The 26,841-nt window shown below is 61.6% G+C and overlaps 1 protein-coding gene across 1 annotated transcript in view; it reads right to left on the bottom strand.

The window, feature by feature from the left end:
* Positions 1-23,234, bottom strand: part of ITPR3 (inositol 1,4,5-trisphosphate receptor type 3) — a 36,208-nt gene extending 12,974 nt beyond the window's left edge. The window contains exons 1-33 of the mRNA XM_053997958.1: positions 23,134-23,234; positions 17,548-17,618; positions 14,383-14,504; positions 11,858-11,944; positions 11,583-11,741; positions 11,373-11,471; positions 11,201-11,284; positions 10,046-10,192; positions 9,865-9,960; positions 8,808-8,858; positions 8,211-8,353; positions 7,977-8,076; positions 7,534-7,694; positions 6,733-6,874; positions 6,365-6,526; positions 6,107-6,279; positions 5,899-6,018; positions 5,344-5,526; positions 5,008-5,259; positions 4,620-4,764; positions 4,324-4,471; positions 3,834-4,030; positions 3,576-3,705; positions 3,265-3,322; positions 2,928-3,093; positions 2,622-2,786; positions 2,381-2,449; positions 1,895-2,020; positions 1,643-1,765; positions 1,280-1,480; positions 637-888; positions 416-541; positions 75-200 (exon numbers count right to left, since the gene is read on the bottom strand). Of these exons, the coding sequence (XP_053853933.1) occupies positions 75-200; positions 416-541; positions 637-888; positions 1,280-1,480; positions 1,643-1,765; positions 1,895-2,020; positions 2,381-2,449; positions 2,622-2,786; positions 2,928-3,093; positions 3,265-3,322; positions 3,576-3,705; positions 3,834-4,030; positions 4,324-4,471; positions 4,620-4,764; positions 5,008-5,259; positions 5,344-5,526; positions 5,899-6,018; positions 6,107-6,279; positions 6,365-6,526; positions 6,733-6,874; positions 7,534-7,694; positions 7,977-8,076; positions 8,211-8,353; positions 8,808-8,858; positions 9,865-9,960; positions 10,046-10,192; positions 11,201-11,284; positions 11,373-11,471; positions 11,583-11,741; positions 11,858-11,944; positions 14,383-14,504; positions 17,548-17,618; positions 23,134-23,222 (4,473 nt within the window). The 5' untranslated portion in view covers positions 23,223-23,234. The remainder of the gene's footprint in view (positions 1-74; positions 201-415; positions 542-636; positions 889-1,279; positions 1,481-1,642; positions 1,766-1,894; positions 2,021-2,380; positions 2,450-2,621; positions 2,787-2,927; positions 3,094-3,264; positions 3,323-3,575; positions 3,706-3,833; positions 4,031-4,323; positions 4,472-4,619; positions 4,765-5,007; positions 5,260-5,343; positions 5,527-5,898; positions 6,019-6,106; positions 6,280-6,364; positions 6,527-6,732; positions 6,875-7,533; positions 7,695-7,976; positions 8,077-8,210; positions 8,354-8,807; positions 8,859-9,864; positions 9,961-10,045; positions 10,193-11,200; positions 11,285-11,372; positions 11,472-11,582; positions 11,742-11,857; positions 11,945-14,382; positions 14,505-17,547; positions 17,619-23,133) is intronic.
* Between the last annotated feature and the right edge of the window lie 3,607 nt (positions 23,235-26,841).

Raw genomic sequence — 26,841 nt, 5'->3', positions numbered from 1 at the left:
ACGCATCCAAACCGTGTTTTGGGGGCCTGGCTGAGGCGCTGTCCTCCCCCTGCCGCCCTGGCCACCCTTGCCACCTGCAGCGAGGTGCTGTTCTCCGAGAAGGGCGAGCTGAAGAACGCGTTGATGGTGTCCAGCACCACTGTCAGCACGTACTTCTCCAGCGTGGCGTCCGGCAGGCGCTTCTCCCGCTTCTTGCACATCTGTGAGGACAGGGAGGAACGCTGATGGCACCAGGGCCAGCTCGTGTCTGCCCAGAGGCTGCTGGGACCGCACTGAGCCGTGGGATGTGCCTATATGAGGTCCCACATGTGTATCCATGCCCTGAGGGAGGCTTCAAGGGAGCCTTGGTGACACCACCCCGTCCCCATCCAAGCCACCACTGCTGTGTCCCTCCCACCCAACCCTCCCCACGCACCTGGGCCATGTCCAGGGTGAAGTTCTCAAAGAGGGTCCAGATGTGGTTGCTGGTGTAGATCTCCTTCATCTCCACCTCCGTGTCCACGTAGCAGTGGTTGACAAAGTTCACGTAGGCCATCTTCACCTGTCAGGGAGGGGGAAAGGGGCAGGGACAGTCAGGGGACAATCAGGGGACAATCAGTGCAGAGCCCCAGTGTCCTCCTGGCTGCCACCCCGCACCTCCGTGATGCAGTCCTCGTGTGTCACCACCCGCACCACGTCCTCCAGGGGCAGCAGGGACGTGCACTTGATCTCGGTGTAGACGTTCTTGCCCTCGGCGCAGGCCGCCAGCAGGTCCACCAGGGAGATGTGGTACATCAGGGGGCTGTTCTCCTCCACCCCATCCCTGGCCGCCGTCATCATCTCCAGCAGGGTGGCCAGCGAAGCCTTGTCGTTGTAGAAAACCACCACGTCGTCCCCGGCGTTGGTGAGCTGCAGGGAAGGGTCAGTGCTCAGTGCTCAGTGGTCACCACTCTGAAAAAGGAAGGTCAGAAGCCTCCAAGGCCAGTGGTGTCCCCTCTGCAGTGGGGGATGAGCAGCAGTGGCCGGAAAGGGGGACAGGGATTTGTGTTTACAGAGAAAACCAGGCATTTGCAGTGCAATCAAAAACTGTGGGACTCCCAAACTGACTCGTGGACCTTGCATTGAGCCCCTGGAGATGGTTGATGGCCACTCAAGACGGCCACCAGCACTGGGGCTGGCTGGTTCCAGGGAGGAGCCAGCATGGCTGGAAGGCTCTTCTCAAGGAAGAAGCCAACGCTGCAGGTTGCAAGAGCCTTGTCCTGCTTCCTCCCCACTCCTGCCCCGCAGGAGAGGTCCTCACCTCAGTCATGATCATGTCCTGGCACTTCTTGACGTACTTGCCCTCGGCCTTGATGATGGTGTGCAGGAAGTCGAGGTACTGGACGTGGCGGCCGTGGGTGGCCACGCAGTGGATGAAGTGCTGCGGCACCGTCTCGTTGATCTCCGAGCACAGCTGGTAGTTGTTGAGGAAGATGTGCTGCATCGTCTCCGCCTCCAGCAGCTGGGGACAAGGGGCAGAGTGAGGTCAGGGGGCTGCAGGAGCTGTCCCCAGCTCCTGCCGTGCCTGCTGTCTCCCCCTGGCTTTTCCATCCCGTGCTCTCAGCCCCAGGAGTGGTGCCGAATTCCCTCCCTGTGCTGCTGCCCCTCCGTGTCCTCTCCTTACCCCCGGGGTCAGGAACAGGTTGAGGTGTTTGTGCAGCAGGGCCTGGTTCTCCTGGTTGCCAGCACAAAACTTCTGCAGGAACTGGTGGGTGAACTTGAGGATCTCCATCATCTTGGCATCCCCCTGAGGAGGAGACAGAGGAGAAACACACGGAGCTGAGAGGGACGGGAGTGGCAGGAGGCCACTCAGGGGGGTCCCTGCGTGCCCCCTTTGCCCTGGGCACTGAGGACCAGTTGGTTTCTGTCCACCCACCTTCTCATAGGGGATCTGCAGCAGGTCCAGCATCACTTTGTGGGCGTCCATGTTCTTCAGCAGGCGCTGCTGCTTCTTGCGCACCTGCTCCCCCACCCCGCACATCTTGTTGAGCCTCTCCAGGATCTGGGGACAGAGGGACCACGGCGGGCAGGGGCTGAGCCTGGGGCCACTCAGGATGGTCACCAGCACCGGGGCTGCTTTGCACTCCAGGCGTTCCCTCCGTAATCCCGGGTGTTCCCTGCTTTGCTCACAAATCTCATCCCCCCCTCAGGGATCCTCCGTGCACAGCCCTCACAGCTGTCACCCACCCAGTCCCTCCAGTCCCCCCAGTGCAGGGATGTGACAGCTTTTCCCTGTGCTCAGCTGGCAGGAGCAAACCAGGCTTGGATTTGTTTCTACTGAAGCACAGCAGAACCTGGAAATCCCCCCCAGGATCTCGCCCCTTTCCTTCCTGCTGGTGCAGCGGGGTTTGGTCTCACTCACCCCCTTCACTATCTGGTAGTTCTCGCTGCTCTTCTCTCCTGGAGCAATGACCTCCTCGTCAGCACCGTGCTGCAGGGGACACGACAGCACTGGGGTCACACCGTGCCCCTCCAGCCACACCCCCAGGACCCTCTGGAGCCTCCCCATCGAGAGGCATCAGGTGTTGGATTAAGGTGAGCTGCCCCCCTGCCTCCCACTCCTTCCCCACCCTGGATCCCAGGATCTTGCTCAGGGCTCTCACCTCCTTCTTCTCCTTCTTGTTCCCCTCCCCTGTGCTGTCCCCTTTGGTGCTGCCCTTCTTGTCCACCCAGAGCTCCGATTTCTCCACCATCGTGCGGAGTTTGTCCAGCTCTGACTTGATCACCTTGTAGTTCTCCACATCCTGGGCTGAGATCAGGAGCTGGACCTGCAGCGACATTCCCAGGGGTTTCCAGTTTGGGGCACAAATCCCACTCCCAGATCTCCCTCCCAAGGAAAGGGCCAGGATCCATGCCACGTCCCCCACCCACAGCCAGGCGTGGGATGCTCCGGGTCCCCTCAGCGTCACCTGTTTGAAGGTGTGCAGGACCTCCTGCCTCTGGCTGAAGTGCTTGAAGAGGAGCTGCAGGGAGCCGGAGATGAGCGGGGGGTAGTCGTGCATGGTCAGGTGGATCAGCACCCGCAGGAACATCCTCCCTCCCTCGTCATCCACCTCCAACATGCTGCTCGACTTCCTGGAGCGGGATGGAAGCGCTGGGCATTAACACGGAGCTCAGGGGCTGACGGGGACAGCTTTAGAGCCTTTAGAGGCTCATCCTGCTCATCACCTGCAGCTCCAGCCTGGGCGGGGTGGGCAGAAGGGGAAGGGCCCTATGGCCAGGGGAGCTTGGGGGGCGGGGACTCACCCCACACCAAACATGGCCTCGGCGTGTTCCCCGATCCGGTCCAGGTTCATGGCTGCGGCTGCAGGGAGAGGAAGGGAGTGACAAGGGTGGACAATGCCAGCCCTGTGTCTTGGCAGGAGCCCACAGGAACCAACCCAGCTCCCTGATCCCGTCCCCACCAAAACACAAACTCCATCTCCCCCTGCCCCCTGCCAGCAGCAGCTGCTGGAGATGTCACTTCTGCTGGAGATGTCACCTCTGCCACCTGTGTCCTCCCAGCCCCTGGGGGTTGCTGAGCTGGGGGTGCACCAGGAGCAAAGTGGGAGAGTTACTTGTGGAGTCAAAGGCTGGAGCTGTCCCATCGGCCGCGCTGTCCTGCATGGGGTAAACCTCCACAAACTCCTTCTTGAAGACGGAGAGCAGGTAGGAGATCCTGTAGTCCAGCCGCACGTTCAGGATGAACTGGAGGCAGCAAGGAAGGAGAAACCAGAAGTGACCGAGTGCCCTCTTCATGCCAGCTGTGCCCCTGCTTGAGAAAATCACATTCCACACCCCCATCCCACAGGTCCCACCGCTCCTTTGGCTCCAACCTGCAAGATCTCCAGGATCTTCAGCTTGGTCTCCATCACCACAATGTTCTCGTTCTCAATGCTCCTCCCTCTGTCCACTTGCTCCGGGGCAGAGCCGGTGCTGAGGCTGGGGGGGCTGAAGATGGACTGTTTCCTGCTCAGCACCATGGTGGACATCATCTGCCCCACGCCCTGGATCGACCTCCGCACGTTCTTCCCTGCGGAGGCAGCCACAGTTAGCGTGGGTGGAGAGGGAGGTGGCAGAGGACCAAGGAAGGACCCACTTGGACTGGCAAATGCCCTGGACTAAATCAGAGAATGAGCAGAAGGCACTGAATATTTGTTTTGACACAGGCAAGGGCTCACTACCCCACATTCTACTGCACACCCAGCCACATCAGCAAGCCAGTGTCTGGTTTTCTCATCAGAAAAACTGGAAAGCACTGGACAGACCATGGAAAACACTGGGCAGACTATGAAAACACCTCCCTGGCCATGAACAGGGACTCACCTGTCACCTCGTCATTGTAGACGGCCTGCATCATCAGCTGAGGGTTCTGGACGCAGTCGATGATGCCCAGCAGGGTCCGTGTCAGGCGCAGCAGCTCGCTGAAGCTGTAGAAGCCGAAGTAGATGAGGTTGTGGGCAAGGCTGACGACCTGGGGAAGGACAAGGCAGCTCCAGACCTCGCCCTGCTCAGGGCTGAGCAGGAGAATCCGTGGTGGGGGACAGGGACATTGCAGGAGCAGCAGCAGCCAGACCGTGTCACACCCTGCAAGGTGCCGGCGACACCGGCACTGCCCGCACCTCGAAGGTGAGCTTGTTCTTCTCCTCGTTGGCGAAGGGCACGGCCTCGCTCACCACGTTGTTGAGATAGTCCTCCACAAACTCCATGGTGCTGGCAAACTTGTTCTTCTTGTCATCACGCGAGACGTTGAGGTTGGAGTCGTAGCTGCAAGGGGACACGTCGGGGTGAGCTGGGGACAGCGGGTGTCCTCGCACCCAGCTGGCAGGAGCGCTGTCCGGGCGGCGCCTGAGCCACCGTGACCAGCAGTGATGGCGTGACAGACGGAGCCCACTTCCTTCTGAGGGCTCAGACCCGCCCAGGTCACTCCACAAACTCCCTGCCACGACATCTGCCACCCCCTGTCCTGCCCTGTCCCTCAGAGCCATCCCGAGCCCTGGCGTGTCTCACTCTTTGATGGTGATGGCCGTGGGGATCTCTGTCCAGAGCCGTGCAAACTTCACGGGCATCACCAGCTCCTGGGGGTCCCTGTCCACGTGCACGTGCAGCATGAGGTGGCAGAAGGAGGCGCGCAGGTCGAAGGGCAGCATCTCATCTGCCATGCACAGGAAGATCAGGTCCACCCCCAGCTGCTGGGAGATCTCCTTGATGGCCAGGTACTGGCGGTCCAGGCACATGCGGGCAAAGAGCTTCAGCTGGTACCTGCCCAGGGGTGAGGGGGAGAGGGAGTGAGGCCGTGCAACCCTCACAGCCTCACCTGGAGAGGAGGTGCCACAGGAGCATCACCTGTAGTAGCTGAGGACGTTCTCGTCATGGGCGTTGCCAGCCCGGGCCTCCTGCGCCAGCTGCCGGATGCTTTTCTCGTGGTGGTCGTTGTTCTTGTCCGTCCAGGTGAGCCAGACCTCCTCCTCCAAGTACTCGATGCTCAGGTACTCGTGGGTCTGGGACATCTCCTTCACCGGCCTCAGCCTGGGACAGGAAAGGGGAAATCTGGAGATGCTCCCATGGATGGAGGGGCTGCACCTCAAGAGGTGATGGAGCTTCAGTGGGACCAGGCCCATCCTGTAGTGGGTTTCTTGTAGGGTGGGGAGAAGGTGTGAGGGTTTTATTTACCTTCTCATTGTCCTGCTCTGATTTAGTTAAGAATAAACTTAATTCATATCCCTAACTAGAGCCTGTTTCGCCTGTGGTTGTATTTGATGAGGGATTTCTCCTGCTTCTTATCCCAACCAATGAACCCTTCGATAAATTTTCTCTCCTCTGTCCAGCTGCAGCGTGAGAGGCTTTGGTGGGTGCCACGACAAGCCCCTGATGTGGAAAACCTCTCCCTCAGCCACTCACTCGGTTTTGATGAGGATGTCGCTGTTCTTCGAGTCCAGCACGCACTTGCAGATCAGCTCCTGGGTGACGGGGATGGCGATGTGGTTGGACACGCAGAGATCCGAGAGATAATCCAAAAACCTGCCGGGGAGAGGCAGCTCTGCCATCAGAGGGGGGGTCCCCATGGCTCCCCCCTTCCCCTCTCACCCCGCAGGGCCCCCCCACGCACCGTGGCTCGCGGTTCTTGCGCACCAGGCTGACGAAGGTCTCCACCTCGGTCTTGGTGATGTGCTTCTCCAGCAGCTTGCGGTTGTTGTGCAGCAGGGCCGTGATGGTGTCCTCGGCCAGGATGTCGTAGCCAATCTGGGACTGCATCATCCCGAACTGCTTGGCGATGTGCTCCTGCAGCGGGCACAGAGGGGCCGTGAGCCATGTCCCCCCCTTGCCCCCCGAGGCTCCACGGGGGCGGGGAGTCACCCCTCGGCACCTGGTTCTTGCGGTAATCCTCCTGGGAGTGCCGGAGCACGCGGTAGCACAGGCGGAACATGTATTGGTAAGGAGCGTTCTTCTGGTCCGACAGCTCTTCCAGCCTCACCAGGGGCCCTTCCCCGCCCTTGTCCTTGAAAGGGGCCTTCAGGATCCCAAAGATCTGCCCAAAAGCAGAGATCAGGGCTGTGTCCTGCTCCACACCAGCCCCCTGTGCGTGGCTGGACACCATGGCATGAGCTGGAGGCCAGACCCTCCCCCATGGTGTTTTCCATCCCTCTGGCCCCCAGAGTGGCCCTGAGCAGGACAGGACATGTCCAGAGGACACGTCCCAGCCTTGCTGGGATGCAGGGCCCCAGGGCCACCCACCTGCTTCAGGATGTTCTGCTCCCGCATCAGCTTCTGCCGCTCCCGGTTGGGCTTGGTCACCACGATGTCCAGCACGTTCTGGCCGTTGTTGGGGACATCACTGACAAAAAACACCAAGTCCTCCAGCAGCTGGATCACGAACCTGCCAAGGGACACGGGGTGAGCGGGCTGGGGGCTGCTCACCTGCCCAGACTCAGGACCCTGCAGTGATGCTGGTGGGTTTTGGGGACCAAAGAGCCTCAGAAACCTGCCAGGGGAGCTGCTGGCCCATCCTGCACTCCCTGATGGAGGTCAATGGCTGGATCTGCAGCCCCTATGGCTCCCATACGCGCCAGGGTGAATGTCTGAGGGGCTTTGCTTGTGGCTTACACCAGGGATTCTGCATTTAACGCTACTGCCCCTGTGGTCACCCCCATGGGCCAGGCTGGCGGGGCGGAAGTCGCTCACTCTGTCCCACAGGGATCTGTGTTTGCTCAGGAAGCACCAAGAACCCACCCACCTAAAAATAATACAGTGACTAAGGCGGCTGCCCCTATCGTGGGGCCATCTCCCAGCCCCTCGGATATTTTTCTAGGATATTTTTCTGGGATATTTTTCTAGGATATTTTCCTAGGAGGGGCCAGAGCAGGGCTGTGCCGTTATCTGGTTTCCTCGCCAGGCTTCTGGGAGAAGCAGGCGTGGACGGGGGCTGTGGGCAGGGAGGCGAGGGCAGCGCTGGCACCAGCACCAGGCAGGGGCCCCGTCCTGCTGGGGAGCCCTTGGAGGAGCCCAGCACGGCCCCATCTCCCAGGGGCCTTTTACCTCCGGTCGTTCTGGCTGAGGAAACCCTCATTCATCTTCTCCACCACGCTGGCCAGCATGGAGCTGGCGTCGTTGGCAAAGTCCAGGTCCCGGATCTCAGACACGGGCACGGAGACGATGGCAAAAGCTTCTTTGTCCTCTTTGGTGGGGCACGTGCCCAGCTGGGAAGCAACGGAGAAGCAGCATCACACAGACAGGGCCGTGCCAGGCGTGTCCCCACCATCTGCCACCACCCCTGCTGACACCAGTGACCCAGTTTGTCCCCATCAGAGGGGCTGGGCTGGGCTCTGGCTGACTGCAGGGGGCTCCAGGCTGGTGTCCAGCCACCCCTTTGGATCATCCAGGGTGTTTCAGTCTCTAGGTGCTGTGAGGGAAGGAGCAGCCTAAGAGCTCTCGGGGAACAGGGAACAGCCCCAGGGAGAGAGAAGGGAGCGGGGCCGTACCATGAGGCGGATGGGCCTCTCCTCATCGATGTCGATGGGCACGTTGGTGCTCTGGATCCAGGTGTTGGTGCAGAGGTGGCGCAGCCTCACGTAGGAGTTCCTGCCAACAGCACAATGTCCGGCTGAGTGACCCCCACAGAGTGTCCTGGCAAAGTGACCCCCACGGGGACACACCAGCACTGCCCTTCCCCCAGCACTCAGCCCCCTCCCCTCATCCCGACCCCGCTGCCGTACCGTGGGACGAAGGAATCCGTCTTCTGCAGCGTGGTGGGGTCCAGCTCGAAGAGGGAGGCGATGTCGTTGCCGTGGGGCACGGCCACCAGCCGGTACTTGATCTTCTCCCCGGTGTTCCTGCGGCTGGCACGGCTGCTGCCCCCCTGCACGGTGGGGAGGGGGTCTCTGAGCCCGGCTCGGGGGTCCCCTGCCCCCACGGCATCGGGGGGGACGCAGCACAAGCGTTGCTGGGGCTGAGCCTCGCACGAGCGGAGCACAAGCGGCGTGGATGCAGCTGAGCTACGAGGTCCCCCCCGATCCAAACCTCACCAACAGCGCAGAAAAACCCCCCTGAACCTCCAGCTCTCTCATCTACCAAGCATTTCCCTGTGGCCTGGGGAGCCAACATGCACTGGGACCCCTCTGAGAGGTTTTGGCAGGGCCCTCTCACAGGCGGGACACTGCTCTAAGTGCAGGGCAGGGGATGCTGGGCTGGCACCATGGGACAAACTCGGCTGTAGTCCCCTCACAGGGCTCTGTTTTGGGGCATTTCTCTGCTTTTAGGCCCTTGCTGAGAGCTGGCGTGGTTGGGGCAGCGGCAGCAGCGGTTCTGCTCACCGTGGGCGCTGCTTTGGGCTCAGCCACGTCTCCTTTATAACTTGGGTTTTCCTGAAAAGTTAAAGAGGGAGATGAAAAGCAGCTGTCAGTCCTCCTGCTCGGTCCCTCCAAACCCCTGGGGATGGTGTGTGATCCCTGTTCCTGCCTTCCCTGAACACAGAGAGGGAAACCTGCCCGGGTGGGGCTGGAGGATGTGACCTGCGCCCAGTGCATGGTGTCCCAGCCCTGGGAGGAGGATGGGGGAGCCCAGGGGAGCAGATCTGGGCTCTTGTGTGGCAGCAAGAGCTCCCTGGAGGCTCCAGGCTGAGCTCCCAGTGAGCAGCACCAGCCCAGGATGGGCTGAGTCTGAGATCTTCTTTTGTCTTCAAGTGTTAGCAGAGAGTCTTTGGGTTTAAAGCACCCATTTCAGAGCCCCAGCATTTGTCATTTTCCATCCCGCAGTGATGGAAAGGTCCTGGGAGCTGGGGAGCATCCCCAGGATGTCCCTGCTGCCCTGGCAGCAGCGCACAGCCCTCGGTGCTGGCAGTGCCAGACACATCCCAGTATCCAAGTGCAGCAACTCCTTCGTGCCTCTACCAGGAGGCCTTGAGCTGGCCTTAAAAGGGAGCAGAAAAGCCTGGCAGATGGTGCCTCCAGATCCAGATTTTGCCCCCATCCTCTGCCAGGCGAGGACAGCAGGATGAGTCACGTCCCACTTTGAACGCACCGGGCTGTGCCAGTCGGTCCCTTGGCATGGGGTGAGCACAGAAACGCCCCAGCCACCCCCTCCGGTCCCCCTGGGCCAGAAAAGGAGCCAAACGCAGCCATCTGAGTGAGTGAACCCCTCCACTGGGGGATTTCAGGGGGGAAAGTTTGGTCCTAAACCAGGTTAAGTGATGCTGGTGGTCAGGTGTCAACATCTCCTGCCAGCAAGGAGGAGTCCCAGGGGCTCGCAGAGCAAACCAGAGAGGACCAGAGGAAACGCTGGGCATCACTCCCTGCCTGAGGTGGGCACTGCCTTTGCAAGGGCTGCCACAGCCCCAGGGCACGTTCCTGCACCCCTCTGCCACCCCCTTACCTCTGCTGCCAGGTAGTTGCCCGTGGCGAGGTGCTTGAAGCGGTACAAGCCGTTCCAGTGCCCGGCTCCCCCTCGGCACGGGTCGTGGTGAACCACCTGGGAGAGGCAGGGGAGAGCTCAGCCACAGCACAGGAGGGACTGGGACGTCTCCAAACAGCCCCTCCAGACCCTCCCTGCTCACCTCCACCTCCCACAGGGCGTTGGAGCTGGTGGCCGAGGTGGCTGACTGGCGCAGGGTGGTGCGGAGGAAGACGTGCAGCTTGCCCTTGTACTCGTCACAGGTGAGGAACTTCTCCTGCTCAGCGTGGAACAGCCTCACCACATCCCCCTGCACCGGGACACAGGGGCCAGGGTCAGGGTCAAAGAATCCTGGAGTCTTTCAGGTTGGAAAAGACCTCCAAGGTCATTAAGTGCAATCTTTCACCACCATGCCCATTAAACTGTGTCCTGAAGTGTGTGTCTACTCATTTTGGAACACTCCCAGGGAAGGTGACTGAACTGGAGAGCCTGTTCCCATGTTTAACCACTCAGTCAGTGGGGAAATTTCTCCACGACTCTCCTGCAATGCTGCAAAGGGGACGGGATTCCTCCTGAGCTCAGCTCCCAACTGCACGGCAGGACTGAGGGACCCTGGGGACCACAGGACACTGTCACCTCTTCCCATCCAACCTCCTGCAGCTCTGCTAAAACCTGCCTCAGGCAGCTCAAATGCTCCTCTGAGCCCAGGGGACAGGGCACAGGCACCCTGCATCGCCATCACTCCCTTTATCCATGCAGACCCTCTGCTTCCACCCCCAGGGGGTGAGTGGATGTGAATCCACCACTTTCCAGCCCTGGAGCAGGCAGAGGCTCTGCTCCCGGACATGTTTGAGGCATTAACACCCCAGGAAGGAGGATGTGGGAAGCTGGGATAAGCACAGTGCCTGGGGATGAAGGGCTGTAAGATCCTAACAATCCACATCCATCCAGCTGCTTCCTGGAGGACCTCAGCCCCGAACAATAGCTCAGCAGGGAAAGTTCCTTTCCCAGGCAGGGCTGAGCAGCTGGAATTGTCCCCACACAAGAAGCCACTGCTGGCACTGCGTGGGGCTGTCCCCAAAAGTCAGTTTAACACCCTGAGGTGGGTAATTTGTGCCCTCGGCTCCCTGCTGCCAGCAGATCCTAAAATATCCCACTCCGCCTCACTGTGCTGTTCTCCAGGTGATGAATTCAAGCAGGAATTACAGCCCTCCAGGCAGGAGCTCTTTTCTGCCCTTGTCACAGAGCCAGGTGGCTGCTCACAGAGTGCTGTCCCCCAGAGCCTGCCGGGTCCATGCAGCCAAAGCTCCTTCCTTACCCCCTTCAGCACTTCCTCCATGTGGTCACAGAACTGCATGAACAGGTTGATTTTCCAGCTGGTGTTACAATTGACCGAGTTCACCTACAGAGCAAGAGAGCGCGGTCACGACCCCCAGAACAAAAGGAAAAAAAGGGAAAAGAAGGAAAAAAAACCCCAGCCCCTCCTGTACCTCCTTGCAGCCAGCATTGTCAGCCAGCTCGTAGTTGCTGGCGTGCAGCGGCTGCCCGGCGTTCACGGGGTTCAGGATGACTTTGTCTCCCACGACTACCTGGGGAGCAAAATGGGAAAAGGGGAGCGAGGATGAGACCCGGTGTGGAGCCGAGCCCAGGCACGGAGCTCTTTGCACACCCCTGCAGGGACTGCCGGGCCCCACGCTCACGTTATCCCCGTTGCTCCTGAGCTTCCAGAAGGGCTGGATGAAGAGCCAGGAGCCCTCGTTGCCGGTGGCATCCAGGGTCACCCGCATGGCGTTTTTCTCCAGCAGCGCCGGCAGCCGCTTGTTCACCGTCAGGTACTTGTTGCTCTTCATGTGCAGCAGCTGGAGGAGCCAAGGGTGGGAGAGGTGAGAAGTGCAGCCCCCAAGGCACCACCAGCCCCTTCCCAGATGTGCTGGATCCCTGCTGGGTCCGTGCTGGGTCCGTGCTGCCCCCGCACCTGGATGACGCTCCCGTACTTCACCACGTCCCCGTGCACCTTCTTGTTCTCCGTCTCGTTCTGCTTCTGCTCCATCTGGGCCGCGTGCTGCTCCAAAAGGAGAAGAGCTGAGGGTGGAGCAGCGCCCTCCTCCCTCCCCAGGAGCAAATCCCCAGGAGCAGGGTCACTCACAGCATTGGATTTGGGAAGGATGGGACGGGCTGGGATCGGGGTCAGCACCCCTCTGTGCCCCAGGGCCACAGCAGGGAGCACCCAAGAGCTCAGGCCAGGGCCAAGGTGTGGCCTTGACCAGCCCTAGGAAGGCCATGAGGGCTTTAAATTGAGGACTTTAAAAACTAGGACAGGGACAAAATGGCACCAAAATTCCCCCAGGACAGCAGGTTTTGGGGTAATACAGAACAAGGGTGCTGGGCTCAGGCTGGGGATGGGGTTAAAACACCCAAAATAGGGGATGTGGGCACTGGGGGCTCTCGGCAGCACCAAAGCCAAGCAGCCAAGGGTGGCGTGCCAGCGGTGCCGTGCCCAGAGATGGAGCAGGCCTGGACCTGCTGCAGGATGTGTCCCCAGAAGCGAAGGCTCAGCAGCCCCTCTCCAAAACCACAGAGATTTTCCATGCGCTGGCTCTGGCAGTCGGAGCAGTGACGGGATGCTGACACATGTGGAGCGAGGCAGGAACTTGCTCCCACAGCAAATCTGGGAATGGCGAGGCAGCGCCGACAGCCCCGGCGCCAGGCTGGGCACGGCCCGGGCAGCTCCAGCCCAGGGCTCCCCCAAAACCGAGATGGGAAGATGTGAAACAGCGAGGGATGGAGCTGGGAGAGCCTCTGCCCTTTCCCATCCTTCTCTCACCCCTTCCACCTGAGGGCAGAGGGATTGGGAAACATCTGGAATCACGGCTTGGCACCAGGAGGAAGGATGGGACTGCAGGTCCTGAGTGCCCAGGGAGGTGAGGGCTCTGAATGTGCCTGGCACCTGTCCATGACTCCATGGGCACCCATGGAGCTCTGGGTGCCACCTGGAGTCACCTCCATCCCCACGGGGCTCTGGGTGCCACCTGGAGTCACCCTCCATCCCCACGGGGCTCTGGGTGCCACCTGGAGTCACCTCCATCCCCACGGAGCTCTGGGTGCCACCTGGAGTCACCTCCATCCCCACGGAGCTCTGGGTGCCACCTGGAGTCACCCTCACTGCCCTGCAGCAGTGGCTGCTGCCATCAGGAGAACAAACCCGCTCCAAGAAATCCCTCAGTGATGCTGCTCTGGGAATTTAACAACAGTCCCATGGAGCAGCAGGGCTCTGATGGGAGATCCAGCACCTCGGGATATCCTGAATCTCCCTCCATATCTGAGCCACCAGCCAGGGGGGCTAGCAGTGGCAGCTGGCTGCCCCAAGCACTCAAGTTCCTGGGGCTGATGTTCCCACTTGGGTCTGTCCCCAAGCCCAGTCAGGGATGCCCACAGAGGATCGGGGAGGACTGGGGGACACCAGCAGAGGGGCTGGAAAGCCCCCCCAGCCTGTCTGAGCTGCTTTGGGCCAAGAAAACAGAGTTCAAACCCACTGAAACACAGCAGCGAGGGGCACGAGCTCAGAAAGGCAACCACGGGCATGGCAGGCAGGGCTCCCCCACTCCAGCCCTGGCTGCTCCTGCCTCAGGAAATCATCTCCGAGGGCTGGGGGATGCTCTCAGCCGGTGCACCAGCCTCCCTGAGGAGGGCAGGCTGCAGCCCGGTGCCTGCAGGGCTGGGCTGAGCCCCGGCCACGAAGGGAAACACCAGGAGCAGCAGAAAGGAGCCAGGAAATGGCAAAATCTCTTTAAGACAAGCCCTAAACAAGGTGCAATCAATCAGGCTCGGAAATGAGCCTCTGGGGCCACTCGTGGCCAGGACAGCTGTGACATTACAAGCCCGGCTAAGGGGAGCAGGAAAATGGGGGTTCTGTGTGCCAGTGACCGCGCAGGGCTGGGCACGGAGCAGGCACTGACCCTGTCCTGGCACCTCCAGGGCAGGACACCCTGTCCTGGCACTGCTCGGCCCCCCCTGCCCGAGGCAGAGCTGGGGATGGCGGGGTTGGGGCTGGGCTCGAGGCCCGATGAGATGATTTAGTGAAATCTCTTCCCCAGCCTCGGTTTTATGAATCATCGGCGGGGCCTCGCCAGCTGCCTGAGGCCGTTGTGCAATGTTTGATGTGGGCCCTGGCCAAGGCTGGGGGAAGCCAACGGGAGCCTTTCCCTTCCCCAACCCTTTGGAGCACGTCCTGGAAGCAGGGCTCCCTCCTGCATGGATGTCCCGGGGTGCTGAGGGTGTCCTGATGTGCCCTGGGGTGCCCCAGGGTGCAGGGCTGCGCTCACAGAGCTCCTCTGCCACAGCACCTCCGCACTAGAAGCATCAGGAGGGTGACACAAACAATGGCTGGGCAGGGGACAAGGGGGAGAACACAGCTGGAAATCCCTTCTCATCCCAGACCAGCGTCACCAGAGGTCTGGTTGCCATCACCCAGCCAGCTCTGGGTCCCTCTCTCCTGCTCACCTGCAGCTTCTGCAGCAGCACCACGTCGGCGATCTTGTCCTTGTCCTGCTTGGTTTGCTTGGCCTTCCAGTACTGCTTCTGGGCAGAGTAGCGGTTCATGGGACACACTTTGAAGAGGCAATCTGGGAACAAGAGCAGAGCCTGATGAGGCTGCAGCAGCCACCAGGGTGTCCCCAGCAGGGCCGATGTCACCGAGGGGCAGGGACACTCCTGGAAGGGACGATGGTCCCCCCCATCAGCGAGGGAGGCACGGCGGGGACTGGTGGAGGTCACGTCACCGTGTGCTGGCTGCTGGGTCGGCTTTAAATCAGGATAAATAATGAGTTCAGGAATTACTGCACTTCTTGGACTCGTGATTAGAAGTGTTCCCATCGGAAATGGCTGTGCTGGTCGGGAAGGAAAGCTTCAGGGGGGAGAAGGAGCTCTGATGGAGCCCAGCTGCACCAAAGGAGGAGGATACTGGTGGGAAGGATCCAGGAGGGAGGCTGGGACACCATCAGCCACCTCCACGTCCCTTGTCACCCACGGGACACCCTGAGCCTGCAGAAGCTGTGGAAGGAGCCTGTGATGGCCGTGCCACCGGCACACACACGTCCATCCCCTCCGTGACCTGGATCACCAGCACTGGATGCTGCGAGCGCCCGCTCCCGAAATCTCCGTGTCAGCAGCTCTATTTCAAGATCCTGAAGGATGCACAAGATGCATCCCAGCTCCTCCAAACCCTCCCCGCGCTGCAGATTGCCCCGATTCGCCTGTTTTCCCCCAGGATGGTGGGCGGGAAGTGCAGACATCCTCGGCCAGGCTTCGGGAGCTGAGGCAGGAGAGCAGATGTCTGGAGACAACGAGGCCCTCGCATCTCCCAACCCCCTCCCCGAGCTGGAAGCTGCGCGGGGCGAGGGCAGGAAGGGCTCTGCAGCCTGAATCGCCCTAATTATGCCTGAAATAGCAGCCCAGAAAGTTCAGACGCAAAAAAGAAAATTAAAAAAAAAAAAAAAAAACCAAAACCAAACAAAAACAAAAACCAAAGTCCCTTCCCTGGCTGGCGGCGGGCCCGAGCGTGTATTTATTTACCTGGGAGTGCCGCTGGGGCAGCGCCGAGCGCGGTTCTCACCGGCCGGGGCCGCTGGGGCAGGGCCAGGTTTCACATCTCGTTTCCCAGCCCCGTTTGCCCGCGGCACATCCCGTGCCAAGCAGCCGGAGCAGCCGGCGGGGCCGGGGCAGCGGCCGTGAGCCCCCACCCCCGCCCCGGAGCACCTGCACGGGGCTCCCTAAATGGGTCATTAATGGGAACTGCCGCGAAAGAAAGGCGCTGGTGGGAAGGAGAAACCAAGGGGAGGTCAAAGAACCCAGCGCAGCCACTCTGAAATGGCTGCGAGTCCATTGCAAAGCTGAGCCCGGCTTTGCAAGGAGGGAAACTGAGGCACGGCGGGGGTTGCGTGCAGAAAATCTCCAGCTCAGCTTGTGTTGGGAGCAGGAGGGTTTTGGCTGCTGGGCTAAAGCACCGCCAGATTTCTGAAAATGGATTGGGGTGGAAAAGAGGGGAGGTGGAGGAAGCTCCTGCAGCAGCAGTGCCCAGAGTGAGCAGCTCGGAGGGTGATGTGGGGCTGACCTGCCAGGACCCAGCGTGGCTTTGGGGGCAAAACTTTCCATCCAGAGAGGTCTGGGGGGCAAAAGTTCCCATCCAGAGAGGCCTGGGGGGCAAAACTTTCCATCCAGAGAGGTCTGGGGGGCAAAACTTCCCATCCAGAGTGGCTTTGGGGGCAAAATTCCCATCCAGAGAGGTCTGGGGGGCAAAACCTCTGACCCAGGGTGGCTTTGGGGGCAAAATTCCCATCCAGAGAGGCCTGGGGGGCAAAACTTCCCATCCAGAAAGGTCTGGGGAGCAAAACTTCCCATCCAGAGTGGCTTTGGGGGCAAAATTCCCATCCAGAGAAGCCTGGGGGGCAAAACTTCCACCCAGAGAGGCTTTGAGGGGCAAAATCTCCAGGTGACTCCTTTGGGGAACGAGGGACAGCAGTGGCACAGCTGAGGGTCCCGCTGTCCCCTTGCCTGGGAGGGTGGAAGCTTTTCCTGACGTGCCTGAACTGGGCTGGGAGAGCCTCGGCGGGAGGAGAGACCGCAAGAAATGAAAAGCAAACAACTGCGAGGTGCCGAGCGTCTCTCCACGGCAGAGCCGGGCAGGAGCAGCTCCCAGGTGGGTTCTGGCATTTCCAAAGAACCTTTCGGAGCTGCCCTCGGCGGGAGGGTCCTGTTTTCCCAGCGGGAAGCCCCGGCACGACCCGTGTGCGCTTCAGGATAGGGCAGGGTCCGGCCACAGGATGTGGGGACGGCGACAGCGCTCGAAAATCCCCTGCAGCCTCTGGGCCAGGGAGCAGCCCCAGCCCGTTGTTTCCACCTCGCTGCAGGCGATGGCTATCGAGCAGGGAGAGCTCTACCTTTCCGGCCATTAAAACAAACAGCTGGATATCCTGATAGCGAGCAGGGCTGAGCCCAAAAACCTGCGCCTGGAAAAGAGATCCGACCCACGTGCACGGCCGCGGTGGCTGCTGAGCATCCAGCCCCGGCTGGAATCTGGGGATGGAGCTGCTGGGGGATGCTGGAGATGCTGGATGGGTTGTTAATTAGATTGGTGAGTAAATTAATGGTAATAAGGCCTGTGGAGAGCCAGGTCACTGCTTGGTGGGATCCTGAGAGAGTGGAAGAATTGGTGTCTTGAGACATTTTGGGGTGTGGGGGGAAAAGAGGGTGGTCAGGGGGATGGGTGCTGAGAAAAAGGTGGAGGCACAAGGCAGAGTGGGGAACCGATATTTAAAAATTCTTATTTAAAAGAAGACATAAAATGACAACAGGGGGGATGAAAGGAGCAGCTGCCCTAAACCAACTTCCCAGTCACGGGTTTGGGGAGATTTCCCAGCTCTCTGCTCCCTGGCTGTGTCATCCAGGCACTCAAATCCTGCCGGGATAGGGCCCTTCCCTGAGTGTGGAGCACCCTGAGCACACGGGGTGGACCATGCCAGCACCTCCCAGGTGGGTGCAGCGCAGGGCAGAGCTGTGCCCCCGTGCCACGCCATGCCATGCCATGCCATGCCATGCCTGCTGTGGATGCTCAGGGCCAGGACTGGCCCCGATGCTGCTCAGGGAGCGATGGAGCTGCCCCAGCCTCACCTCGGAACTTCTTGGGGGGGTTGTCCAGGTCTCCGGCCGCCGGCTCCACCACGCACCGGTCGTCCACCAGCCTGAGGGGGACAAAAAGCGACAGCAGGGTCAGGAACAGCGGGGCTGGGCGTGCAGAGTGGTTGTGCCACCATCGCCTGGCCCAGAGTGACAAATCCAACGCTGCACCTCCCGTTTCCCACCTGTTTCCCACCCATAAATATTTTTCAGGAGCCGAACCCCCCTTCCCTCGGTTCCCACTGCTTCCCTGGGTGTTTTCCATGCCGCTGCCTCGGGCACACAGGGCTGGCACAGCAGTGAAGGGCCAGGGAGGGTTCGTGGCAGTCACTCCAGGCCCTTTGCTCGGTGAGCTGTGCCAGAGGGGACCCTGCCCTGCCCAGCTCTCCCCCCCTGCACACAGAGCTCTTTTATTGCACCCTCAATCCAGCAAAAACGGGAGGAGTTCAGCTCCATTTACCAGTTCTCCTTCTCTGGCTGGGATCTCTTCCCACGGGGATATGGAGGGTGCAGGTGCTGTGCATGGAGGTGGCAGGGCCCCCCCAAACCCAGTTATTAATTATTATCTGATCAGAGCTGCAGGCTCTGCCCATCAGATCAAGGCTCCGTGTCTCCTCCCTGCCCACCTCTGTTTTCCCAGCGTTGAGCAAAATCCTCGAGGCTTGGCCTCGGGTGCTGGGGGCTGATTTTGGGCTGGGTGGGACGTTGCTTTTCAGAGTGCGGGAGAGCAGCAAAGCAGAGCCCGGCAGGGCGATCAGAGGTGCGAGCATCGCCCGAGGGGCTCCCTGTGCTGGGAGCTCCGTGCGAGGCTCCCGAGGGAGCTGGGAGCTCCAGCAAGACAGGCTGTACCCGCTCGCCTGCTTTGCCCAGCCCCGGGAAGCCGGAGCAGCAGGAGAAACTCTGCTCCTGCCCGGGAGAGCGAGAGGGAAGCGTGTCCCCCCCACGTGCGGAGCGTGCCGGAGGATGCGACAATGGCCTGCCGGAGGGACAATCCATGGGGGACAGCTCTGTCCCCGGGACAGGAGGGCACGGACAGCCTGGAGCCTGCGCTGGGACTCTCGGTGTCCCCAGCAAAGCAAACAACCCGAAAATGGCTGGAGATGGACGCGCTGCTCTGCAAAGGGCTCAAACCCGAGCAGGTCCATCCCACCCGCAGGTCCGGCCTCCTGCCCTCAGCCCAGCCGCTCTCTGGAGGAGGGGAGAATTCCTTTCGCTCGCAGAGAGGAATTTGGCCTCGGTGCTGATGGATGGGGACCCCGCGGAGCCCGGAGCTGCCGCGTCCTTGGTGGGGAGGCGTGGGCTGGCACCGGGCTCTGACACCCCTGAGCTCCTCACGGCTCCCCGGGGCCGGGGAGAACAGCCTCACATCTCACATAAAGAGAGAAAAGCAATTTGCCTGGTGGCAGCAGAAGCTTCAAAACCATTAGCAAAGACCTGGAAGGTTGGAAAAACCCCAAACCCACGAGCTGTGGCCAGACAGGGCTGCCTGGGCTTTGCAAAACAGGGGGTTTGGGGCTGTCCAAACACCTTTTCCTTGGGTCGTGACAGCAGGGAAGTAGCCAGGGACATTCCCAGGCTCTTGCAGAGCCTTGGGAGGGCAGGGAAAGGGGGAAAGGGGAAAAAACAGAGTGGCTGCAAAGCCCCAGCCCAGCCCTGGCGTCACTCGGGGGCAGTTTTGGGTTCTGTTCTGTTATTTTGATGGGGGACAGGGAAGAACAAACCCTTGGGATGTGCCTGGGAGCAAAAACCACCGAGGGCTGAGGACACCAATCCACGGGTGGGGCTCAGGGAGCGAAGCCCTGACCCTCAGCACATCCCCAGCTCCCATCAGTGCCCACAGAGGCAGAAAGGCTCGATTCATCTGGGCACTTTAAACCCCCAAATCCTCCACTCTTATTGCTGGAGGTCTCTGAGGAAGGGCCTGACCTGCCGGGTTTATTTTCAGCACTGAAGAAAAGAGCAGGGGAGCCTCTCCCTCTGCTCTGCCCTGCTGCAGCCGTGCTCTGTGCCCGGCATCCCCGCTCCACCGGGCAGGATTGGAGACAGTGACCTGCCAGCCTGGAAGTCTTAATTAGTTAACGATCTCAAGGCACTTTCAGCATCTTTAATCCCAGGATAACGTGCTCAGCAGGAACGTGAAGTGTTCTTTTTATTAAACTGATACTCTGGGCGAACATTCCTCGGTTAAAAATTTGCTGAAAATATTAAAAAAAAAAAAAAAAAAAAAAAGGGTTTCTGACAGAGTGGACATGAGTCACCTGGGAGGCTGCTGGGGCCGGGACACGCTCCCGCTAAAAACCGGCATTCCCGCGGTGGGATGGGCCAGGGAAGCTCCCCAAAGAGCGGCGGGGATGTGCGAGGGCACCTTTTAATGGCAAATGCCCTTCCAAATTTCCCCCCCGCCGGGAGCAGGAGGGGCGGGATCCAGCTCTGATGAGCCCCTCAAGGCGCGGGCGAGCATCTGGCCGGCTCTTAGCCCCGGGCTTCCAAGCGGGGCTTCCTGGTGCTTCCAAATCCCGAGCGCAAAGCGATTCCCTGGCCCGGGGCCAGTGCGTTTGGCCTCGTGCGAGGCAGAGCCTTCCCCGAGGCCAGGGGAGAAGGAGCTCGTCCAAAATCCGGGGCAGTCGGACCCTCCCGACCCCTCCCCGGGGACAGCCCCCAGCTGGAGCCCGCTGGGCCGGGCAGAAACTTTCCCCAGGTGTGGCACAGACCAAGGGGGGCTCGGGCATGCCGGAGTCCAGGGAGCTCTGGGAGAAGGGAAACCCCAACAGAGCCAGGAGAACCCCAATACAAAGCCCAGCAAACCCTGAGGTGAGGAAAAGGAGGAGGAGGAGGAAGAGGAGGGTGATGAGAGCTCGTTTTCGGCCGTGCAGCCGGGTCAGCCCCTCTGGCACCCGCAGGGTGGGCGCTGCCCCAGGGAGGAGAGAATAAAGTGAGCGGGGCAGCCACAAAAATGCGGCTTTTTGGTGCTGTCCCGGTGCCAGGAAGGCTCGGGCTCCTCCTCCTCCTCCCCCCGGCAGGGACGGGTTCATCCTGACCCGGCAGAGATGGAGTTACCCTTTAACCAGCTGCATCTGCCCGAGCTGCTCCACCCCGAAATCCACCTGCAAGCACAGGTACAGGTGTTATTTCACCTGAAACAGCCACCACCTGAGCTGAGTTTGTCACCGACCCTTCCCCTCTGCCAGTGCTCGTTCTGAGCCCCTGAAGGGTTCTAGGAGCCTGGCAGGGCTGGGGCAGCACAAAATCCTCCAGGGAAACTTCCCACCTCCCCAAAACCGCTTCTGGCCACTGCAATCGGCCCATCCCGTGCCCCAGCCCCACAAGGGTCACTGTGACCAGCCCTGAGCTCGGTTCTCCCTCCCCAGGGCGCTGCTTTGGGCTGACTCGAGCATTTGGGCTGGTTTGGGTATCTTGGCTCGGCATCCCCCCCCTCCGAGCCCAGCCTGAGCTCCACGCCCGGCCCGGGATGTTTTTCCTGCTCAGGAGCAAACGCCCACTGCAGAGAGGGGGTGAAAGGGAGGGTTTGTGCCCGGCGGCCCCGACAGAGAGATTTGAGGAGCAGAGGAGCCTCAGGTGGGGGCTGCAGGGCTCCCCTCACCTCTGCCCCACACCCCGGAGACCCCCGGGGCTGCTCCACAGGGCGCTGGCACAGGGATGTCACAGCAGCCACCCTTAATGTGACACTGGTGATCCACACCTGGGGACACTCCGTGTCACCCCATAAAGAGAGGATCCCGCTGCAGACCCCAGGCGATCCCACAGCCCAGAGCCAGCCCCTCCACAAGGAAGGATGTCAGGAAGGCTTCCGCAGGGCGCCCGCGTGGGCTGGCAGAGCTGTTTGCCTTGCAAATGAGCTAAGGAAGGTCCCTGTGGCAGGAGGAGCACTCTGGGTGAGTCACCTGGTCCCTTATCACAGGAGTAATTTAAGGTGCGGTTGGGTCTCCCATGTCGCAGGGCACCAGGGAAAACAATTTTAGGAGAGGGGGGGTAAAGAACCTGCAGGAAGCCGAAGCCTGGGGAAGTGGGGCTGCCCAGCAGAGGATGTGCTGGGCCAGGAAGAAGAGGCTCCCCAGGCAAGCCCTGCTCTTCAGCTGCTTCTGTGGAAGTCTGGAAAAACACCTGGCAAAAAGGGGGATGTGAGGGCCAGAGCTGCAAAGGGATCAGAGCTCTGAAAAATCCACACTTTTCTAATTGAGCCACTGGGACGTGTTCAGGGGACAACAACGAGCGCTGGTCCCTGCAGAGCCTCCTGCAGACCCCATTTCCAAGAGGCTGGAGGAGTGCTCAGCATCCCCTGCCTGGGGACAGCTCTGGCACTGGGACAGCTCCAAGGACACCTCTCCAAAAGCACCCGTGGGGATGCAGGAAGGGCTGGCTCAGACAGGCTGCACCTGCAGGACCTGCTGCCCGGCACCGTGGCTGAACACACGGGGATTCTGGGCACTTCTGCACCCCAATTCTGGGCTGCCAGGCGGAGGGAGCCCCGGTGGGCAGCAGCCCAGTGCCACGCGTGCCCGGTGGTGGGTGAGGGAACGCGTGTGGGCGCAGGTATGCGCGGCTCCGCTTCGGCACAGGCATGTGGGAGCAAGTGCATTCAGCGCAGATTATAGAGCCGGGCAGCTCCTGCCCCAGGAATCCCATCCAAGTCAGCATTCCTGCCTGAGCTCAGCCTCTCCTACACGCAGCAGCGCGGGGCAGGAGCTGGCACGGCCCCGCATGCCCCTCGCCCGGGGCTGCGGGCACGCTTTGGGATCCTGACTCAGGGTAAGGAAAAACCCACCCGTGCCCCAGGGCGGCCGTGTCGGAGCCCTCCCTGTCACCCGCCCTGCCCCCGTGCTGCCGGGCAAACATTCCCGGTGGGAGCAGAGGGGCATCGCTGGCCTGGCTGTGCCCAGGGGCGGCTCCAGCCGCACCCTTGGCTTGCACGGACACAGGAGTGACGCGGGACAGGTCCCCAGGTTGGGCAGAGATCCCCCGGCCCGTCCTGCCACGTCCAGGGAGCTGCCTCAGCCCGGAGCTGGCACTGCCCTGTCCCCCAGCCCCTGGCAGCACTTGGTAGCCACGGGCAGCCCGGCTTGGTGACCCTGCAGCGATTCCCGCTGAGGGGGACACTGAGGGGGACAGCGGCAGCCGCCACTGCCTGTCCAGGGCCGGCAGCCTCCGGCCACACTGGGCAGGGCTGGGGGCACAGAACGACTCCGTGCCCAGGAGGGGCCCCGGCTGCCCGAGCTGTCACCCCGACATGTCCCCGTCCTCATCCCACCGACCCCTCGCGCTGCTGAAACCCATCTCATCCCCCCAGCCCCTGAACGGGGGGAAGCAGCTTCTGGCCAGGGGAAGGGGGGGCTGAGGGTCCCTGCAGGGCCACAGCCTGCCCGTGACAGCAGCTGGAGCCGGGGGCGAGCCCGGGGGCGAGCCCGGGGACAGCCTGTCCCCCTGCCCGGCTCCTCTCCCCGTCCCTGCTGAGCTCCCGGAGCTTCCCGGCTCCTTTTCCCACCGCGCTCCGGCTCAGCTCCCCCGTCCCGTCCCGTCCATCCCGGAATCACCGTGGGGCGGCCCCGGGAGCCCCTCGCTCACCCCAAGGTGCTGATGAAGCCATTGACGGAGCCCTCGGCGTACAGGGAGACGATGTCCCCGATGTGCAGGAAACTCGACATCTCATTCATGGTTACCCTGACCCGGCGCGGCGCCGCTTCCTCCTGCAGTCACCTTCCCGGGCCGAAATCCAGCATGGGCGAGCGGAGCCGGGAGAGGTCCCTGCTCCGGGGGCGCGGAGGGGTCTCTGCTCCGCGGGGGGACGATCCCAGCCCGGCTCCTGCCGCCGGCAGCACCGGGAGCGGGACGGGAGCGGAGCCCCACGCACAAGTTTTACATGTGCCGGGCAGGAAGGGAGCCGGACAGGGAGGGAGGAGGAAGACGAGGAGGAGGAGGAGGAGGAGGAGGGGGCGGGGGATGAAGCTCAGCTAAGGGTCCGCATGGGCTCTGTCCGTCTGTCCGTGCCCCGTCGCGCACAGCTGCGCTACCTGCGGCCAATGCGGCGGGATCAGGAAGTCCCGCCGGCAGCAGCGTGCGGGGAGGGGACCCGGGGCCGCCCGGGACGGGGGGGGGCCACGAGAGGCCCCACCCCCGCACCCGCCTCCCGCCGGGGGGGGGCGGGGGCTGCGCGCCCCGGTGCCCGCGGGCAGCCCCGGCTCCGCTGCCCCGACTCGGCTCCGCGACCCCCGGCCGCCCCTCGGGCCGCTCTGAGCCACCACGGAGCCCCCAGCCCGGGGGGTCTCGCCCGCGGCTCCCCCGCTTGGAACGGCCCCGGGCGCTCGGGGGTCGCGGGGAGCCCCCGCGGCCACCGGCGATAGCGAGCGGTCACTGCCGCGGCTCCTGCCCCGTCCCGCACGGACCCTCCCGTGACGCCCCCTTGGTGCAGCCCCTCTCAGGTGGCACCGCGAGAGCCGCAGGTCCCCGTCCCTGTCCCCGTCCCTGTCCCCGTCCCTGTCCCTGTCCCAGTCCCCGTCCCCGTCCCTGTCCCTTCGGCCGGCGCATTCCCCGTCCCGCGCCGCCCGCAGCAGGGAGAGCCCCAGGTGAGGCCGAGGCGGCTCTCGGTGGATTTTTCTGCCCCAGGCGAGCACTTGCGGCTTCCTGAAGCCCAGGTGGCTCCTGCCAGCTCGGCGCTCCCAGCGGGGCCAGCTCGCACCTGCTTTGCCTCTCACCAGCGCTGTCCCCGCAGTGCTGCCAGACCCTGCCCGTCCCCTGCGTCCCCCGCCACGGTGACAGCCCGACCCTGGGAGTGGCACAGGGCTCACCCAGCACCCAAAAGGCCACATCCAAGCCCTCCACCACCACCAGGAGCTGTGGGCAGGAAGGAGAGACCCGCACGCCCTCCTCCAGAGCCCTTGCAGTCCTTTAAGGAGCCTTCCCAACACCTCCAGGCTGGGCCAGCTGCTCTGGGCTCCCAGATTAACACTGGTGGGAAAGGACCACGTCCTCAGAGCATCTTCTGGACAGCACAAGCGACCCAGTTTTTAACTTTAATTAAAACTTGCCTGCTGTAAAAACAATATTGGGAGAGGGAAAAAAAAAAAAAAAAAAAGCAGCATGATGCTTTTCTCATTTATTTCCCTCCTGTCCTCTTTTCTCGCAAACAAACACAGGTTTCGGGAATATAAACCTTGCCCTAAATAGTGATTTTTTTTTTTTTTTTTTTTTTTTTTCTTTCCACTAGGAAACGGACAGGTCCCCTGGCAGAACAAAGGGAAAAAAAAATTAGTGCAATTCCTCTGGGGGGGAGATGTGAATTCAGGTCCGTCAGGATTAGCTGCGTTTTCAGCACAGGACAAATTTAGAAGCCTTTATCTCAGGGCAACAGAGGGGGAAAAGAGAAGATCATGAGAAAAAAAAAAAAAAAAAACAACAAATACTCACTGCTTTTAGAAGCAAATGAAGGTTTCACAACAGGAGCTGAAGGAAAGCCCCAAGGAACCAAAGTCCCAAACTTCGCACCCGGATCAGCCGCTCTGAGCACAGACACAAGTGATGCCACAGCTGAGGGGCACTGTGGCTGTGCCACGCCAGTGCCACCGGCCTCACCGGGCATGGCTGGGCAAAGAAAACCCCCAGGGAGTGTAAAAAACCCCGTGGCACTAAACAAACTGGCACCTGGCCTGGTTTCTGCCCCCCAGGAGGACTGGGAACAGCGGGACGGAGCCTCTGGAAACCACCATCCCACCCATGGCACCACCAGGGTGCTGGCAGTGCCCAGCCAGGCACTGAATGTCCCAGCTCAGCTGAGGAACCCAAAATATTCCAGGGCTGTCGCCCTGCCCACTCTGAACCCTGGGAATGGTGACACAACATCCCCAAATCCTCCCTGGATGGATGAAACACTCCCCATCCTCCAGCTCCGGGACATGGCAGCTCTGTCCTTGTGGGAGGCACAAACAGGGACCCCCAGCACCCCGGGGTTGGTGACAGCTCTGTCCTTGTGGGGGTCACAAAGAGGGACCCCCAGCACCCCGGGGTTGGTGACAGCTCTGTCCTTGTGGGGGGCACAAACAGGGACCCCCAGCACCCCGGGGTTGGTGACAGCTCTGTCCTTGTGGGGGGCACAAACAGGGACCCCCAGCACCCCGGGGTTGGTGACAGCTCTGTCCTTGTGGGGGTCACAAAGAGGGACCCCCAGCACCCCGGGGTTGGTGACAGCTCTGTCCTTGTGGGGGTCACAAAGAGGGACCCCCAGCACCCCGGGGTTGGTGACAGCTCTGTCCTTGTGGGGGGCACAAAAAGGGACCCCCAGCACCCCGGGGTTGGTGACAGCTCTGTGGGGGGCACAAACAGGGACCCTCAGCACCCCGGGGTTGGTGACAGCTCTGTCCTTGTGGGGGGGCACAAAGAGGGACCCCCAGCACCCCGGGGTTGGTGACAGCTCTGTCCTTGTGGGGGGCACAAACGGGGACCCCCAGCAGGTCACCAAGGTTTGTCCCCACACGAGCAGCAGCAGCACGGGCAGGTGGCTTCAAGGACAGAGAAATGAATTTTCCCCGGGGCTCAGTGGATCTCAGGTGCCCTCAGCGTGGCTGTGCCCACACCGAGCCATCCCCCTGCCCAGCCTGGGTGTCCCCACTCTGCACAGGGTCCCTCGATGCTCCCAACCTGCAGGGACACTCCGTGCAAGGGCTCAGAGCCCGTGGGGAGCTGCCAACAGCCTGCAGTGCTCAGGTGAGGGAGAGCCCTGGCCACGGGGATGCTCCTGGTGGCCACCTCGCCATGCCAGCACTGGCCCAGGCCCCGGGGAGACAGAGGAGTTAAAAATAAGAACATTTCCTTCCTTCACCCCTACTTTAAGCCGTGTGATAAATAAAAGCTGGGAGTTTCTGCCTCCCGGAGAGGAAGCGGCTGTGAGGAGGCTGCCAGTGAGTCAGGCCAGCAGAAATCATCCCTATTCCTGAGCACAGCCTCCATCCCATCCCTGGCAGGGCCGGGAGCCACATTCCTTTCTCATGCTGAAATTGCTCCTCTGAAGGAGCTGCAGGGTCCCCTCCCTGCCCCAGGCCCCCGCCCTGCCCGCGGGATGCTCCCTTGGCAAAGCTCCCCTTACCTGCCCTCCCTTCCCACGGGGAGCCTGGCAGGGAGCGTTCCCTGCAGTTCCCTGCAGTGGGACGGGGTGGGATTCCCAGAAAAGATCACCCGGGGTTGTATCCTCGCCCCCAAAGCTCCACAGGATCCCCCCTGGAGCTCAACTTTGTCCGGATGCCCTGGGAGGCAGCTGGAGGGGATGGAGCAGGTGTGGTGTGG

Source organism: Vidua macroura, chromosome 24 (assembly GCF_024509145.1).
Source record: "Vidua macroura isolate BioBank_ID:100142 chromosome 24, ASM2450914v1, whole genome shotgun sequence".
Classification (NCBI taxonomy): Eukaryota; Metazoa; Chordata; class Aves; order Passeriformes; family Viduidae; genus Vidua; species Vidua macroura.
The sequence above is the reverse complement of the archived record's forward strand: the minus strand, read 5'-3'. Positions and strand labels throughout refer to the sequence as shown.